This window comes from Aphidius gifuensis, linkage group LG1, assembly GCF_014905175.1.
Source record: "Aphidius gifuensis isolate YNYX2018 linkage group LG1, ASM1490517v1, whole genome shotgun sequence".
Lineage (NCBI taxonomy): Eukaryota > Metazoa > Arthropoda > Insecta > Hymenoptera > Braconidae > Aphidius > Aphidius gifuensis.
In genome coordinates, this window is record NC_057788.1 from 6,032,094 (window position 1) to 6,052,505 (window position 20,412).

Genomic DNA, 20,412 nt, shown 5'->3' on the forward strand with positions numbered 1-20,412 from the left:
GAAAAAAATAGAAATTAATTAAACGACAATTTATTCTTTCACAATTACTCGCACATTTGCAAACATACTTTCACAATTCAATCGTATTGCCTGCATTTTTCATGATTTTATTTTTTTAAATAATAAAAATTATAATTAAAAAAAATCTATTTTTTCATTTTTAATTACTCGAGTAAATTATTATTGCAGCACAAACGCAGTGCTTCAGGTTTTTTTTATTTTTTTTTATTAATTATTATTTTTTCATTATTGAATAATACCTAGATTTTAGAAAACTAAAATGACGATGTCACATACTGCTTTTATTTTATCACTACATCGTTTTTTTTTATATTTTTTTTCGTATTATTTTATTTCTATATGAAATTATTTTTATTCTCTTTAAATTTATATTTTAATTAGGCTCAGCCTTTTACACTGCTATGATAGCTCAATTCGGATTAATAATATCTATTGTAGATTAATTTTTTTTATACATTTTTAAATTTCATGCAAAGATATTCTTTTTTTATTTTTTTTTAATTATGTAACAAGAATATGTACCAACAAGACATCAATGTCTAATTATTATTTATTATTATTTTTTTATTATATAATCAATATTGAATAAAAATTTCAATAAACAAATTTTTATCAAGTTGTTTACAGTTGTGTTTGAAGAATAACTACAAATGGTTTATTAATTAATTTTTTTTTGTAATAATTTTGATCTTAAACTGAGCCTATTCAACAGTTTAATTAGTTGAACCCTTAGTCTATTCTCCTTGGAGACAATACTGGCAAGTAGACGCAGATGCTTAATGAGCATCAATAAACGTCAACAAACTAGGAACAAAATACAAATTACAAAAAAAACGAGAAAAAAAAAAAAAGAAAGTAAAAGTAAAAAATAAAAATAAGAAAGTTTTTTAATTGACAAAAAGAAAAAAAAAATGAAATACCGAGCCTAAAGGCACAGTTACGAGCTAGATGAGCTAATTGATAAGCTAGATGATTATTGATAGCTAAAAAAATTGTCTCGCTCCTATCTCGCTTTGACACCGTTCTGGTGATACAATGATGATGTTAATTTAATCGCGATTTCATCCCGAGGCCCGCATAGCAAAACAAGATTACAAGTCTCGTTTAATTTAACTCTTTCTCAAATTATTTGATATTGTTATCACAACAACAATAATACTAATAAAAATAAACACAAAAAATTATTATTATTATAATTACAATAATTGATTTCATCTCATTCATAACTGAGCTTGATTTTATTATTAAGATGATATGAGAAAGAGTGATGTGACAATGGAAGAAAGCTCATCCGTTTGAGAAAAAAGAAAAAAAAAAAAAAAAAAATCTAGCTAAATCACACATGTATATTGAAAATATAATCACTCTAATATCCGTTGTAGATTAATATATCGACTCTCACTAATTATTTCCGTAATTTATATTTTTTTTTTTAAATTAATTAACTTATTTATTGTTAATAAATATTATATTCGGCATTGATTTTAATGTCACCGTTGATCTAAATAATTATTAAGCAAAATATTATTATGTACAGAAAAAAATTGTGACTATTGAGCCGATAGAATTTGATGACTCTAAATACGGTATTAAAGGATTGATTTAAAAATATTTATCTTGTTTAATCGTTGACTATTAGTCGTGTTAATTATTCGCATGATTTATCTATTATTTTTTTCTTCTTTAATTGATATAAACTTTTTTGATGAGAATGTTGTATGTTGTGTGTTGATGTTGATGTTTGCTGCAGACACTTGGGCGCATTTTGCGACTATTTTTATTGAGACGCAGTCGTCAGACTATCGTCTCATTTTTATGGGGAATATTCTTTTCTTATTTCTGCAATGCTTACGTAACTACCAGTTACAAAGCCAACAATACCAAATAATATTATTAATATATTTTTCCATAGTATCCAATTAAAACGACCAAGACCATTTTCTTTTTCCCATACTGTAACTAATTCAATAACTGATGGAAACATAAGACCAAGTGTTGATAAACATACAGCACCAATTAAATTTATTATTGGTCCTAATTTTGGAAAAGCAATTGCTACTGCAGCTATTGCAAGTACCAATAATATTCTTACAATATATTCAGCTGTTAATTTACGTGCACCAAAACGATGTTTTATATTTTTCCAAATAATTTCCATTGGTACGTAAAATTGTAAACCATAAGTAAAAAATATTGCAATAGCAATCATTATTTGTACAGCTTGAGCTTCAGCAGTATCACCAAGATTTAATGATATTGAATCTTGAACTTTATCACCATAAGCAGCATATCCAAAAAATCCAACAACACTGTAAAGTGTTACAACACAAAACATACCAATATTTAAAACACTTGGACAACCAATAAAATGAGTTGGAGTTTTCATGTTATTTTCCAATGGCATAACCTATTAAAAGAAAAATAATAAATTTAATTTATTAACCATATATAATTTTTAATAATATTAAAAGTAATTTTACAATACTTACAACACCAATGCCTTCAAGAGCAAAAATTGCAGTTCCAAAAAATGTTGGTAGACTAGTTATACCAGCAAAACTTTTGATGTTAGATGTTTCCCAAGATGGTTTTGAAAATATAACATAAAATGTTATTACAAGAGCAACAAAAATAAGAAAATTAGCAAGCATTGAAAATGGAGCAAGATATTTAAGATTTCTCACAAGTGAAAGAACAAGTAGAAATGGAATTAATGCAGCCATGTAATATCTTAATTCCAAATTTGTATCAGTATTAATATCAATAACTTTTTTTAAATTTCCTCCAACAAATACCATATATACACAACAACATCCAAGTAAATCAAGTACTAAAAATAGATTGATAATAGCCCTGTAAATAAACAAAAAAATAAATTAATAAATTATTAAAATAAAGAGCTAAATGAAAAATAAAAATATCTTACTTAGCAAGTCTTGCATATTTTCTGCTGCCTTCTGGACCAGCAAGAAATGCAGTTTCAGCAACATCAGCAAATCCTAAACTTGGTGTTTGTGTTCTTCGACAAAGTTCATGTGCACATTTAACAAGTATATGAACACAATATGTGCATACAGCACCAATGAAAAATGTTGCAAATAAACCAAACCAAAGTCCAGAACTTTTAAAAGCAAATGGCATAGCAAGTATACCAGAACCAAGACTTCCTTTGAGTAAATGAATAAGAGTATCAAGATCAGATGTTGGTTTTGCCAATTTACGATGTTCAAATGGATTATATAATGCAGCCTCTTCATCCATATGTTTTTCCACAAGTGGCAGTGTTGAACCACCAGTAACAGTGACTGGTACATCATTTCTCTCGCATTTGTATCTGGAACATAATTATTATTAGACAATGCACAATAAAAAAATTTTAATAGCTCCATTCAAAATAAAATAAAATAAATTATAAACATCAATTAACAACATACATATTTACATACGTGTTTATTCTTGTATTTTTATTTTATTTTTATTTTATTTTTCTCTTGAGCTAATTCACTTTGATATTTTTTTTTTAAATATTTTAATCCTTATGATTACTCAATTATTCCAGTCTCAATTAAAAATCCGAATAATTTATTTATCTAATTTTTTTTTTTCATCTCTTAATCCAGATTAATTTTTAAATACAATTTAGCTAATTTATTCGAGTTTTAATTGAAATTGGATCAAGATAACTTATTCTAGTTTGTGTGTACATTATTTTTAGATACAATGTGTTATTGTTTGTGTATATTATTTTTAGCCAGTTGATTAAAATCACTGTTTTTTTAAATTTATTTTCTTGTATGTAATTATTTTGTTTTTGTAATAAAGTGTGTTATTATGTGATTTAGCAATTATTGTAATTTTATGATTGATAAAACTATCGGTTATATTAGTGTTGAGTTATTTTTGGTGATTGATGATTGAAAGAGGGGAACACTGTATAGGTATTTTACAAAAGTAAACCTGTTTGAACATTTGAATTTTTACGTTAATATTACTCCACCAATTCGCAATATAACATTTACATTAAATTATTTTTTTTTTACGAAATTATTTGGAACTTTATCGGTTATTCAAATTGCCTTGAATATAAATATTTATTAGGCTTTTTTTTCGTTGAAAAAATTTACTCAAAGTTATTTGAAATTATGATTTCTTATTCAAATATTTTATTGGAAATTAATTTTCAAGGTAGTACTGAGTAGCATTGATGAGAAAAAAAAAAAAATGAATAAAAATTATTAGTATAAATCATTTAAAAAGAAAATTTTATTTTATTGAAATAAATTGTTAATTGAATTTTAATTAAACCGTTAGTTCCAAATTATCTTGCAAAAAAAAAATATATATTTCTGTAAATAAATAATTTGTTTTTGAAAATAATAACCGGTAATGAAAAATAAATAAAAAAATAATAATGAAAATAATTTCCTCCACGTGTTGATGAAATAAGAAAGTGCATTTCTGGGTCTCATTCAAGATCAATGTCCCCCTCTTTCTTATGAAACCAGCACCAGCAATAAAAAAAAAAATAATTAAAAAAAAATATATCACATAATAGCAATGACAAATAATATCTATACATTATAAAAACAAAAACAAAGTTCAGTATCACGCTGTGAGTTCCGAAATGAATTAATTTATCAATTAAAGTGTCTTTCAACCTTTGTTATCTCAATAAATGATTAAAACATAAAATTCAAATATAAAACACTGACAATTAACACTACTCAATGCCACGAACAATAATAATTTTAATAAACAATTAAAAACAAAGAAAAAAACTACAAAAAAAAGTTAATATTTTTCCAACTTTAAATAAAAGTAAACGAAAAAAATAAATATATAGATAAGTTTATATTAACAGTGTGATAACAGATAATTTTTTTTATTTTTTAATTTTTTGTAAATAAATAATAAATTAAAAAATCGTAAAAGATAGAGTTTGTGTAGGTACCCGTTAAAGGTGCGGTAGTTTGTTCTCCTGGTGTGTTGAGAGCACTCGATTTTAACTGACATGATAAACGAGCACTCAGTAAACAATTTATTTCTCACACATTTGTTTTTTTTTTTTTTATCAACATTTCATTACATTTTCATTTGATTTACATTTTTTTTTTTTTTTAATTTTCTCGTTCCAAGTGAGCTCATGCTCCTGTCGAGTTTACCACCTGATGACCGACGCAGGTGGAAACAAATAATTATAAAATTTTATTATTATTATTATCATAGACATATTTGTTTTTATTAGTATTTTTTAAATTATTTAAAAAACACAGGCTCACATGTGCGTTTTTAAAGCGCGCGTAAGCACCAACAACAATCGTGTCTTACACGTTATTCCGTCTTAGATCGTAGATCAGCTGCAACCACCGCACTGCATCAACCGACGCCCCAGCGCCACCGACGCAGTACGACGACTAAGCCGTGTTTATTATAAGTTTCACTTAACAACAAAAAAGGGTAACACACGTTAAACGATTAAAAAACAATTTTTTATCTTGTTAAAATAAAAAAAAATTATTAAATATTCTAAAAAATATTGGTATATACATATTATTTGTTGACTTTTTGTCTTTTCTTTTTTTTGCAATTATTTTCAAGTTAATTTATCGTAACAGGTGGATATTATTTTTGCATAATTTATATATTTTAAAATATTACTCCATAAAATGATGAGGGATTATTTTTTTCTTTTTAAAACAATCTAAAACAATTTAAATGATTTTTTTTTTTAACTTTTCGTTCTTTCACTGATTTATGATTGAAAAATGCAAATAATATTGTATATACATATATTTTTCATGTTGATATACTTATATATTTAGAAAAAAAAAATTGAAAAATTAATTCTAGTGCTTATAATTGATCCCGAATCAATGACCGGACACTACAAGCACGTCTGGAATCATATAAATGCACATATTATACAGTAAAAAACAATTTTTTTTTATAAAAATAAAACTATTAATTTTAATTCTACTATTAATTTAATAAATTATATATTTTAATAGTTGTTTTTTTAAATTTATATATTATTATTTTATTATAATTGATATTTTTTTTTTTTGAATATTCCAAACTATGCAAATCGTTGAATTGCATACTGCATGATCTACACCGTGAGATTATAGCAAGTTGTATTATAATTTATATAAATATTTTAATATAAAATCGCGTGTGTTACATTCAAGTATTTTAAACTCACCATACAAGTCGAATATATTTATATATATTATTTATTTTGAGTCTTGTACTTGTTCAGTAACTAACCAATTTAAAATCTATTTTTAAACTCACCTAACCATACTGACTTTGACTCAAGATTAAGACGATTTAAAATAATTTATATATATCACCAATAACCGGACAGTCTTTTTAATTAATTAGTATATTTTTATATATTATTATTATGTTTAAATTTTACTTTTAATTTATTTAATAATAGCTTCTTCTTTTTTTTTTTCTTTCAAAATAATTTAGGTCAATTGTATATTGCTATATATTTATTTTTAAATACGTTAAATATATAAAAAAAAAATAAAATAAAAAATTTACAGAGTGCCCTCAGTTTCACAGTTTGTGAAAAAAAGTTTTAATAAATTTGTTGTATAATAAAATTTTGGGTCAGTGTGCGTCTTAATTTATTAAAATTTTTTTTTTTCTATATAAATGTCTTTGACAAAATAATGCTGGTAATTTGTTTTTTATTAGCCAACTTTTAAATAAAACATTCTTGCATTAATAATAAATAAAAAAAAAAATGATTAATCAAGCAAAAAAATATAACAATAATAATGAAGCAAAGCCATGCATACTCATCAATTATAAAATGATTGAAAAATCAACCGACACAAAAACTTTTTATTTAAAATTTTATATCGCTTTTTATTTATTTATTATGAGGGTATTTAATGGTGGTATATATTTATTTAACATTTAAACTTTTGTATATAATTCATCCGGTTTATTCTAAATATTCCAAGTCTGGAGTTCAATTCGATGAATCAACCCGAGACCCACGCTTTTTGACCCCGCGGCCTCTTCATTCTACATATATTTATTAACAATAAAAAAAATTAAAAAAAAAAAAAAAAACAACAACAATATTCTTTGAACTGTCTATACCTCATTGCCATTGTATTATTAAACACATTATAAAATTTCAGGTGTCTGCAAGTCTTTGATAATAGTTTTATTTTAAAAATTTAAAAAAAAAATTTCAACTCTATATACTGTGTATTTAATAATAAAAATAATTTAATTTATAATCTTTTATAAACTTTTAAATTAAATACAGATAACAAAAAAATTTTAGATATAATTCAAAAATTCAAAACAAATCAACATTTTAAAACAATTACGTCTTGAGTAGCTTTTATTTATCAATATAGGAATTTTTTCTCGGTTATTATGATTTTAATTATTATTATTCAATTTATTTAACGTTAAAAATTTTTTTGATTGGTTCATATTACTAAATATTTGTATTTAAAATATACGACAATATTTGATCATAAAAATTTCCATCACAAAATTAAAATGATAATATACAAAATTTTATTTGTTTAAATACGTTTACGTTTAGAGGCAATATTTTAATCGTGACTTTAATAAAATTTAAAATATATGACATTATTTTAATTTTTTTAAAACAATATTGAAGTATTAAATTATCATATTTTTTTTCGATAAATATTATAAATTTTGTGTCAAATTTTTTGTTCGATATGATATATATTGTTGTTATTTTCTAAACTTTTTTATTGTCATCCAACAATAACATGTTTTCCATGTGACCTTTAAAAAGTGCAATCGATAATGATAATCCATAAATCATCAAAAAAAGCAAGCATCATAAATATCGTTTGCGTGCGCATTGTCAGCAAAAGGAGCCTAATTTGGCCCGATTCAATGTCAACATTATTTAGTAAACCCCAGAGTAATTTTTTTTTTTTTTTTTTATTCAACATTCACCCACGTAAAATCCCACTATATTCACGTTATTTAATGATGAGCTAACAATAACAGCAACGCTAACATTCCAAAAATAAAAGCCAAACATAAATTTATTGTTTTTATTTTCAACCTCATCATGGGCTATTTTACTTTTTTTTTCTTCACCCACAGTGTGGCACAATCTCATAACTCAAAAAAAATTTCCTCAACGATATTTAAATATACACACACACACACACGCAAGTTTTTCTTTATATTTTTAGATCAAGAATATTAATGATAAAAATAAATAAATAAATATAATAAAAACCAGACAGACATATTTACAATATTATTATTATATTATTTTATTTATTTTTATTATCACACACGAATGATAATAACACTATAATAATTTAAACACACTAATAAACACCTAATGTAATCTAACACTTCCTAAATTAAACAATATTAACTTGTATGATTTTTTTTTTTTTTTTCATTTTTCTTGTAAATTACTTTTTATTAATCTTTGAAAAAAAAATGTTATAATGATCTCAGTGGTGTTTGATCAGGCAGTATGCATAGCGCAGAAATGATTGATAAAAAAAAAAAAATGAAAAAATAATTTTAAAAAAATTAAAATAATATATAAAAATGAGTATATTAATGCATAGCAGGCAGTCTCGTCAGTGGCGAATGTGCATACATGATAATATGACTTTTTTTTTTTTCAACACGATAAAGAAAAATTTAACGATTATAATATTAAAATATCTACAAAATAAATAAATAAAAATTCTACAAAAGTAACTAGTTTTAATTTGAAATTGTTTATAAATTTTAATTTGAAATTCTACAGTACGCGAATAATGATTATTAATGATCGTGGTAAAAGTCAATAGTAGCCAAATCGCCCTGTCAGACGAGACCAATGTTGACTATTATTATTCAACTATATTTTTTCATTTTTATCTAATTATTTTTTTTTTTTTTTTTTTTTCATACCTAATGCAATACATAAACAATAATAATTTTTTTTAAAAAAACTTACTTGGTGAGAACCATGTCTGACAATTCGGTTTTTACACCTTGTCTTTTTGGATCGTATTCGGCAATCATTGGGCGCATAGGCGTGCGCTGAAATATAAAAATAAAAAAAAATTATTAACAATAATATTTAAAGTTTAGATAATTTAATAAACAAATGTATATATTACATAATAAAACTATAAGCAATATAAGTTAATTGAGTTGAAAGATAATTACACTCAATCGTCATATAAAATTATTCGAAAAATGACTAATAATAACCAAGATGCATTGTGTGTAATTTTATAATAACATCATAAATTTAAAAAAACCTCAAAAAAATATTATAATTCATAAAAATAAATAATAGATAAAAATATTAACCCTCTCATCATCATCACCACGATGATTTGATGACATCGAACTCATCTCGACATCGAAATCACTCTCATTATTACTATCCATTTTATTAAAATCCATATTTACAATAAATAAATAAAATTTATAAAAAAATAATCCATATTAATTAATATAATAAAGAAAAAAAAAATTAATTATTAAATTCACTTTTAAATAATTATCCTTCTATGATAATAACAAGACATAATACAAGTCGGCATGATTGTTAAACATAGCATCAAGTTGCGTTAATAATAATTTTTTTAACCACACGATAGATAGACATTTGAATAATAAAATGAGTGATAATAATCACATCAATGTCACCATAGAAGGCGTATTGTATCACGTCTTTATCACGCATAAGAAATCAACGCGAAACACTGTGAACCAATCCGAGTATGAATCAATTGAAATTTAATTGGAGACACTATAATTCTTGATGAATCCAAACGACTTCCTACACTTTTTAATGTTTAATAAATATATATACTATCATGATCATCATTCAAATATCAAATAATATACAATCATTATTTTTCCATGTTTTTAATTTTTCTATTTATAGAAAATTTTACAAATAACTAATAAATAATAACAATAACACAACAATATTATTCTGTCTTTTAAACACTTTCTTTTTTTCTATTTAGTTTTTCTTTTCTTTATTATTATCTTATCACTATTGTTACGTCAATATCGACAATTGTTTTTTTTTTTTTAAATTTATGTTATATATCGTTGAACAACACAAACGTATAAATTATATGAACAATGTGTGTGGATAATCTGTGCGCACATTTAAAACTGGTTTAATCCAACGACGTGGCTTGTTAGAATGAAAAAGAAAAAAAAAAAATATTAAAAATGTTACTGGGACAAATGCGGGCGTACAAGTGGCAACAGCAAAAACTAGAGTAACAGTGAACCACCTCAGGTTTGTTTAAAAGACGTAGAAAATATACGGAACGATGCCAAATCGTTTGAAAAATATCCCGAGGACGTAGGGGCTCTTAATATATAACAAGTTACTCAGGCAACGCGCGTCTACTTGACGACTATCATGCAAAAATAGGAAGCCACGTGAGCAAGATATTAATTTTTGTATTTATATTATTATATATGTGTATTGTACACATGTTTCAATATTTATTTTTATTTTATTTTTCCATAAGTATTTATTGTGTGTGAGTTTGTCTATTCAACTAAAATGAATTGGTAAAACTTTTTCAATTTCTTGATGGATATATTAATGTTTGTTTATATTAATTTGTTAGTCATGATTTTTCTATTATTATTGATAAAATTAATGTATCTTTATAATCAATCATTTAGTCATTTAAATATTATTTTTATTTATTTTATTTTTAATTATTTTATCAATTTAATTTTACATGGTAGGCGCCAGTGTATACTCTCAAACTTTGCCAGCCAAAAACTTTATCAGTTGCCAGAAAAAATGAAAAAAAAAAAAAAGCTAAACATGACGTAAGTAAAAGAGAAATAAAAAAAAAAAAAATTTAAAAAGAAAAAAGTAATAAATAGATTTTACAAGGAAAATAAAATGAATGGAAAAATTAAATTAAATTTTTACAAGGATAAATATTTTTTTTACGTATTATTTTTAATAATTTTTATAAATAATTAGAAAAAAAAAATTAGCATAGTTGTACTATATAATAACGTGTTTTTAAATTAAATAAATTTTTGATATTTTTAATAATATGGAAAATAGTAAAAATAAATTTTTGAGGTGTAAATTAAATGTTGTTATTTTGCCAAAATTATTATTTGGAAATATTTATAGCATTAGACATAGTCTTGTTGTTAATATTAATAAACATTTTTCAATAATTTATTTACTTGTTAAATGACTATTAAACATTAAAAAACAATAAAAAAATTTTATAAACAATTACTTAATTATTTATAAATAGAAATATTGATTCTTGTATTTTTTTTTTTGATTTATTGCGGATAATAAATAATGATTGAATTTTTTAGACATCAAAAAGATATTATTTTAATGATAATACTGTCACCATTACCAAATGGCTTGGAAATATTATCAGAATATTATGCGAATGAATGATTATTCATTTTATTTTTTCTCTTCATTGTCTAGATACAAATACATAATTATATTTTCACATATACTCATGAAAATTCATCATAATTTAAATATTAAAAAAAAATATATTTCGATTATTTAAAATAAAAACTGCAATATATTTTGATAAATTACATGTAATATTTAGCATTTTATTTCAATAGAAATAATATCACGCAATTTTTTTTTTTTTGTTTTAAATGGTCTTGACATATATATTCAAGTTTACTTAAGTGTACAGGGAATTGATCATGCAAACATAGTATTATTAACCAGTCATAAGTGCTTTGTCTACGATTTTTTTCAACTTTATTTTTGTATTATTATATTGTTAATAAATATGTTAACAATGCTTTTCTTTCAAATAATTTTTATGATATATGGTGGAGTCTTTTAGATTGAAAATTTGATAGCAGTGAAAATAAACATTTAAGAAAAAGCATGATAATAATAATAATAAAGATATTAAAATTAATCAATAGACTAAAACTGGCCCAAGGACGAAATTTGAACACGATTTAGGTCAACCTAGATATCCAGATTGCACTTGAAAAAAAGCTATTAAATAGGTCATTCTAATGTTGAATTAATATCAAATTTTGTTATTCTTCTTTTCCAAAAGTTTGTAATAATAAAATATAAGTGAATTTTTTTTTCACACATGTTGACAGACACAACTGCAAAAAATATATCTAGAAACTTTTCTCTTTTTTTTTTTTTTAATTTTAATTTGTTTTCTAACGTTAAAACAATTTTTTTATTTATGAAAAAACAAGTTAAATTGCAATAATTATAAGAGCATGAAAAAGAGAGAAAAAAAAAAATTCTTTTATAATTGAAAATTAACAATAACAATAAACTAACTATTTTTTAATCATTCATTATAGTCTTTGGACTTAAAAAAAAAATAACTACAATAATAAACGATCGATAAATTGTTGCTATAAATTTATGGTCTATATTTATCGCTCGACTTTTAAATAAATACAAAAAATAGCAAAAAAAAAAAAATTATCAATTCAACCCTACACGGAAGCTAAAGTTATACACTGAGAAAATCAATTTAATGAATGACCAGTATAATCTAAAATTACCATACAGGAAAAATATTAGTATGACGTATAAATTGACGCGAAAAAAGGGCGAATTGAGGATACATAATAAAGTTTTACTTTTAAAATGACAGATTAGAAAATCACTTCATGATATGTTACATCCTCCTGTGATTCTATTTGTCGAACGAATAAGTCTATTTAATAAATGCATAATGTATTAATATATACGTACTTGCCCCTGAAAATAAAAAAATTAAAAAACCCGGATTCACTTACAAATGAGGCCGAGAATCGTGTATAACCGAGTTGACCTTTTTCATTCTTGTCATCTATCTACACAATGTGCTCCATACATTACATTATTTCTTAAAGAAATAAAAGGAAAAAAAATTATTTGAAATTATCCATCAAGTTTAATTAAATTCTATTTGCCAAAATTTTTTTTTATTCAATCATTTATAAAAAAAAAAAAAAAAATGATTTATCAAACCCTTTAAATCTCATTGACATTCTAAATGGATAAAACGAAAAAGAAAAAATAGATTCTATCTCAAGATTGAGAGAAAAAAAATTGCAATTTAATAATTTAGGTTGTAAAAAAAATTTAAAAAACATTGGTAATGAATTTTCGATAAAGGATCATTATATTTTTTTTTGAAATTCAACGAAGAAGTCTGGTTTTGCAGACTGATCATGTTGGCCTTGGACTCTTAAACTCGAAGGGATTCACAATCACCATTTGAGACCGGTAAAAAAAAAACGTAAATAAAAAGTAAATAACGAAAAAAAAAAAATAAAAAAAAACACTTCTCCACGTGGATGACCGGTAAATTTATTTATTATTATATAATTTTTAATGCGTCAATTCACTGATGCAACTTTTTTACTCTATTTTTTATTTTTTATCATAAGCAATCTTCCTATTGCTATATTTAAATTAAATTACAAGTTTTTATATCTACTTTTAAATTTGTTGGTTTAATTTTTTATATTTCTTTAGCAATGATTTTTATTAATTCAGTTCAAGATAATATATAAACTGTCTTTGTTTACAAGTACAATTGTTGCTATTTAAAATGACATTAAAAGTAAGACAGAAGTATTGTCCTTGAATATTTATTTACAAAGAAAACAATAAGATTAATAATTTCGTTCCGGTGGAAATAAAAAATTAATTGTTATTTTAATTAAGTTTTAATGAAATAAAAATTTTTGGGAACTACATGATTAATAAATTTAATTGTCATTAATTTATTAAAATATTTACTATTAATAATGACCAAGTAATAAGCTAATAATTATATTTTTTAAATATATATATAATATAAAATAAACTGCCTTGAACTGGTTATATAATTGTTGAAATATATTAATGAATATTTAACTCGTGTCAATTGATGATTTATTGAATTGTACTTGTCTTTTTTATTATTAATAAATATTAATATATATTAGTGATCATTCTTATCAGCATGATTAATTTATTGCTCATCCTTTCTCAGAGTTTAAACTTTTTTTTTTTTTCACTTTACAATGTCAATATGAAATTTATTTTTTGATAAAAAATCTTGTTACTCATATACGAGTGATACAGAATTATTTATTTTTTTTTTTCAAGTTTCAAGATAAAATTAGGATAAGATATTACACGTAATTTTTGTTATATATAGTTTTATTTTTTTTATTTTTTTTTAAACAAAAGAATAATGATATTAATTAGCTTTTGATTTTTGAACTTGGACTTTTGTTATTTTAATTTTTATACTTAATCCCAGATACTGTGATAAATTTTTTTTTTGTCATGGCTTTAAAATAACAAGGTCATACAAAAGATAACATTGTTAAACCTTGTTTAATTATTGTGATTATTTTTCCTTGAAATTTTTGTTAATTTCCCAACGATTGTATTTATCTAAAATTATTCAACATCGTTAGCTAGATCGAGTAATAAGTGACGCGACTACTGGGATTCTGATTCACGGTGATTAAAAATAATAATGAAAAAAAAAATCAAATTAAAAAGGAAGTAGAACAAATGACCACAAGCTGTGATAAATTATCTAGAATCAAAGTGATATACTTTCTCAATGATTGCTTGACCTTACCTATATATATTTTATTATTTTTTTCTATTTTTTTATTGTCATCATCTTTTTATCTTAATTTCCCACACATTTATTTACCAATAATCCTTGAAATAGCGTCAAGATATAAAATTTATTACCACAATAATCAACAATTTATCAAGTCATCACTTGGATTTATCGATTGTCACATTAATAATAATAAAAAAAATTACATTATTATTTATATAATTATACGTATTTATAAGGATAAAATTATATTTTATAATAAGAAAAATTTGCAAAATTAATCCGTCAACAGACAACATGAGAATATAAAGAAAGCCAACCAACCAAAAAGTATTTTTTTTTCTTATTTTTAACAACCGGAAGTATGATATCACTTGTGTACATATCTCGAGGAAACAAAAAAAAAAAAAAGAATTAAACGTTCAATTGCACGAGGAAATAAAATAGTAAAAAAAATAAATTGTAATGCATAGTGTATTAATTATATTGCGTGTGTGTCGTATAATAAAAAAAAATAAAAATAAATCAGCGAGATCAACGCAAAAAATTAACCGAAGAAATTATACCATAATGACGAGAAGAGAGTCGCTTAGTCGTCACATATATATAAAATAAAACGTGTCTCATCTCTATTTTATTTCTTGGTATTTTGTTGTATATACATACACGAATTATGGACTATACTGTAGTTTAAAATAATGACAACTTTTATGTGGAAATTTTCCATGACGTATTAAAGCACCCGGCGCTCCTATTAACCACGTGTCACATGTCAATATTATTTATATTTTATAATATATAATAAAATCAAAAAATAAATAAAAAATTTATAAATATAGATTGTCTGTTATCTATACATTATATTTTAACTATCATTTAAAAAATAAAACTACAGTTGATTGACAAAAAGAAAAAAAAAGTTTAATTTTTTTTTTCGATTAAATATAATGAATAAAAAAAATGGTATTGATTGACCCTCGAATAATAATAGTTGGCCTTCTTGTCGATAAAAATTGTTGCAATAAAAATGAATAAAAAAAAAAAAAAAGTAAATATATTTAAACTGAGTAACTGTGGATCGATTTCAATCTTGTTGGCCGATTTCAGCTTAATATTACACCAAAACAATTTACTGGTCGATACTTATTATCGAAATCGGATATCATCGTAATTGTTCGAAGAAAGAAGACTCCCTTTCTACTCGTACCAGTAATTTATTTTTTTATTATTTGCGTTTTAAAATTCATACAGTAATAAAAAATTCATATGTATTTTTGCGAAAAAAAAAAAAAAAAAAAAAGTTCAAGGCCTGAAAGAGACCAGGCTGAATGAAAAGATCCAAAGATCAGATAATCTCTGTGTAAACTATATTTTATGGCATATGCTAAACAGAACTCGTGGAAGTAAAGCATGTGTACTTTTTCAACATTAAAAATTTATTCATGAGGAAATAAAAAAATAAATAAAATAGCCCTCATCCAATATCATTGAGTATTGATAAAAAAATAAAAATCAATTTGACATTGTTTGTTAAATAAAAAATAAATTTGTTTAAAAAAAAAAATGATAATAATATTGTCTAGTCATAATAAATAAATAATAAAAAATAATAGCTAAGTACGTAATAATTGAATATATTGAATTAAAAGTAGCGGCATGTTAGACACGAGGGCAATTTTATTATCTTTATTGATTTGTTGGAGGGTGTTCTATTCGTGTACCCATTATGTCATTGAACTAATGACATTTATTTACGCAATTATTAAGTACAATAAGTGCTACCTCAATAATGAATATTTACAAATAAAAATTATAATAATAATAAATAAAAAAAGAATAGAATAAATGGTAGAAATTTTGAAGTAAAAAAAAGTTATAAAAGTATATCTGGTTTTTTACTCGGTCATCTACATTCTGCAATAATCAATATAAACATTGAAAATTTGTTTTTTCTTAATTATTATAAATAAATAAAAAAAATATATATATTTATAAATAATTGCGCTGAATCACGCGACTTGAAAGGTACAAAAATGCTTAAATCGACAACGTAAGTCTTGACGCATGCTCACTACGAAATATTCCGACTACCACCGAATAATACCGATTACATTTTTTTTTTTTTTTGTTCTTAAATAATTTCTCCCTTTTTTTTTTCCTTTGACAGACCCTTTTTTTATCATTATTTCCCTTTCGTTCTTACAATCTTTCTCAAAAAGAAAAATAAATTTTTGAACAAAAAAAATTATATCCCCGAGGCGAGACAGCAGGTATATTTTTCAGGATTATAAAATTTTTCACGGTGAACAGAAAGCGGTATATATTGATTGTAAAGTACAAATTTTGAAAAGATAAAGTAAGATGAAAAATGAAGAAATAAAATCTAAACCTACCTAGTACATTTATTATTATTTCACTGGCTCTCTTTTTTTTTTTTTTTTCAACTGAATACTATTGTCAAATACTGTTTAGCTTTAGGACAAGTTTTTACAGTATACCTGCTGTTACAGTTGTCTTTTATCTTTTGCGTACACACACAGTATTAAATACATACATAAACACAAGTATTTTTTAAAACAAATTCAAATAAAAGAAAATTGTATATAAAAATGAGACCTTGAAGTGTAAAATTCTTCTTTAGTTTAACAACGTAGAAAAATGTCACGAACTTGTTTGAGCAAAATAATCCACAAACTGCACAACAAGGGGATGAATTGAGTTTTCAACAAGACTACCCTAAAGGAGAAACAGAGACAGGTATATACCCTGTATGCAATTTAGGGATGAATGCGCGCGCAATGTTTGACAACTATAACGCAGTTACTTACTACTTGCTAGAAAATAATTATTTCTTTTTTTTTTTTATTGACTTTAGTTAATAATTATTTGTGATTTTTAAATCAATGTTTAATACGTATTTATCTTGGAATGTTGGATTTATTTATTTTTTATATTTATCGGTATTTATTCAATGATGACGAGTGTGAGCTAATAATATTTGAATGTCACCTGATATATTAATGATTTTATTTACCTCAAATAAAAAAAAAAAATAATAATAATAAAATTATAATTTTTATATGCATTCTTTAAATACATCTGGTTTTTTATTTATTTATATTTGATGATACTTATTTGAGGGTTTGTTTTATCATTGATTGGCTGACATAATCTTGATAAAAACTACTTTTTTTTGGATTATTTTAAATAAACATTTAGTTAGGTGCAATTATGAAGGTTAATTTTTAAAAATTACATAAGATATATGTCAGCAATTTATTGTGAAATTTTGATGATACATTGTTGTGATAATAAATAATGGATTGTTTATTAAAAAAAGAAATTTACCTTGAAATCACCCCCGTGAATAGGCGCTCCAGTCGGACTAGACGCTTTGTGCGACATCTTTAATCGTCCACAGTAGGCTTCTGCTGAATTCCTCTTTTTTTTTTTTTATTTTCAATAAAAAAAAGTTGAATTTCCACCCCCAAATTCAAATTACTCTTCTGCACTTGCACAATAATTTTTTTATTTCCCAATTATTATTTATAAATATAATTGTATTTTGAAAAAAAATAAAAAAATTTTCAATTTGTTTCTACTTTTTTTTTTGGCTATTTGTCAATTTTTAATAATTCGACAATTCGTAAATGACAAAATATTATATAAATAAAAACACGCGTCACACTTTCGATTTAAATTTATAATTATAAATAAATTTATAAAATATTTATATCCTAACACAAATATGCATCAATAAAAAATTTTTAATAATTTATTGTCGTTATTTTTTTGACTGTTAAAAAAAAAACAATATATGTATCCGGTCACACAGTAGTTTATTCATCTAAAACTCAGTATTAATGAAAATGTAAATTAATTAATAAAAATAAAAAATAAAAACAACTGTGTGACACTGAAAGTTAATACCCTCGTGTTTAAAAGGTGTTTGATTATTGTATCGTGACGTTAATGATAAAGGTTGAACGAGGAGTGAGGAAAACGAAATATCGCGTCGTTCTTCACAAGCATTCACAAGCCCAACCGGTGGCTTGTCTCTCTTACTCTCTCTCCCCACTTGTCGAAACGTCGACACATTTTTCCCTCTCCAATTGGTTAATATAATTTCCTCTTACTCCACTTCACTACTTGTTGTATATACTATTAGTGCGCAATAGTTTGTGCGTTTATTCATATCACGCATTTTATACATGCAACAAAATTCCCCACTTATTCAATTTACTGCCCCTCATTTCAAGCTATTGTACTATCTTCTCCTCTTCCTCTTTTCTTGTGTTGAATTTTTAGATTTTTCTAATTATTTTTAAAAGCTTTTACCTGTTTTTTTAATATTATTAACTATTTTTTTTTTTTTTTTCAATGCAAAAAGTTATTAATTTATCGATAAAATTATTAATTTTTAACAACAATCTCATTGTTAGATGATTGTACAAATTTTTATGGGTTTTTATTATATATTTTTTTTGTTAGTCATAAGGGGGAATCTAAGCTTGAATAAGATGAAAAGAATAAGCCATATTTTTTTTTTAATTTCTTAGAAATGAGATTTAATTTTTTTTTAAAAAGTTGTTACGAAGAGAAAAATCAGAGGGAACAAAAAGAACACGTGGCTAGTTTTAGTTGGCCTATACATGTACAGACCGGTCCATTTTTTCGGAGAATAAAAAATAGCCTTAGGTATATCATATGATATGATTTTTTATTCGTTTATATTTTTATTTTTTTTTTTTGATAAAAAGACACTATTTTATTATCTACAATAAATTTGATAAAAAAATTTTTATCATTAAAAATAAATTTTAAATAATTATAAATTTAAATTTACTCTTTGTTGTTTTATTTAAAAATAGCTGAAATAAAATTAAACGAGTTTATCATGCATCCCAGCAACTGCAGACCCTACTGATGTTGGATGCACTGAAATAGCAAGCTACCTAATATTAGGAACCTGACTAATATACACAATTTTATTCGTGAAAGCAAATATTTTTGCGGTTAATAAACCACAAATTACAAGAAACAAGAAACAATGTTGCATTAAATATTATGTATAAAACAATATTGAATAATTTATCAAATAAATTTCATTTTATATTATTATTTTCAAATTTGATAATGAAAAGTTCAATAGTTATTGTTTATATGCATAAAATTCGTTGACCTAAAGTTTTTTTGTAGCTCAACTTTTAACGACCCTTTCTTTTTTAACTTTTTTTCTGGGCCTGAATTGTTTGAGTTTCTTCACGAGGGAACTTTTTTTCTTTTTGCGCCAGTTAGGGCAAAAAACTAAGGTCCAACAAGGTCCATCCAGTCAGGTATACATAAACAGGGTCATGGCTCTTATAAACCCAACAAAAATATTATGGTTTTGAAGTAAAAAAAAAACGGAAAAATAAAGGAAATACTTTGTGCTAATTACTTGATAAATTATAACGTACAGCGAAAAATAAAAAATTAAAGTTTTTTAAAAAAAACCCAGTCATTCTGGAGATACATGTATGTATTAATATATTCTTGTGGATTTTTTTGATTATGTAACACTTTTTTTTGCCTATTACATATATCAGTTATCATGAAAAAAAAAAAATATTAACACTCATTAGTAAAATAAAATATATACTTGATAATTTTGATAATTTTATAAAAATATTTTCAAATGATTATAGTTGAGTGGTTTGATTGGAACAAATAAATTTAGTATACTAGTAGTAAATGTTTTTGTTAATTATAAATTATATACATTTTTTTA

The 20,412-nt window shown here is 23.8% G+C and overlaps 1 protein-coding gene across 6 annotated transcripts; it reads right to left on the bottom strand.

Annotated features, from left to right (window-relative positions):
- Positions 1-647: 647 nt before the first annotated feature.
- LOC122847325 (proton-coupled amino acid transporter-like protein pathetic) lies at positions 648-18,680 on the bottom strand. 6 transcript variants are annotated; one of them, XM_044144891.1, is made up of 6 exons: positions 9,008-9,099; positions 5,301-5,461; positions 4,973-5,186; positions 2,948-3,355; positions 2,511-2,874; positions 648-2,428 (listed from the first exon to the last, which is right to left on the bottom strand). In XM_044144891.1, the coding sequence occupies exons 3-6, from the start codon at positions 5,032-5,034 to the stop codon at positions 1,835-1,837; spliced, it is 1,428 nt and encodes a 475-aa protein (XP_044000826.1). In that variant the 5' UTR covers positions 5,035-5,186; positions 5,301-5,461; positions 9,008-9,099; the 3' UTR covers positions 648-1,834. The 6 variants fall into 6 exon arrangements, with proteins under 6 accessions (XP_044000826.1, XP_044000823.1, XP_044000824.1 ...); XM_044144888.1 differs by lacking the exons at positions 4,973-5,186; positions 5,301-5,461 and adding an exon at positions 17,991-18,680 and having other exon boundaries at positions 9,008-9,093; XM_044144889.1 differs by lacking the exons at positions 4,973-5,186; positions 5,301-5,461 and adding an exon at positions 17,259-17,362 and having other exon boundaries at positions 9,008-9,093.
- Positions 18,681-20,412: the final 1,732 nt, after the last annotated feature.

Bases quoted from the DNA above. Each gene is read 5' to 3' on its own strand.
- LOC122847325 (XM_044144887.1), bottom strand. From the start codon at position 9,465: ATGGATTTTAATAAAATGGATAGTAATAATGAGAGTGATTTCGATGTC. The intron at 3,356-9,007 runs GTAAGTTTTTTT...ATTATGTTCCAG, and splicing joins TCAGACATGGTTCTCACCAA to ATACAAATGCGAGAGAAATG. The intron at 2,429-2,510 runs GTAAGTATTGTA...TTCTTTTAATAG, and splicing joins CTCTTGAAGGCATTGGTGTT to GTTATGCCATTGGAAAATAA.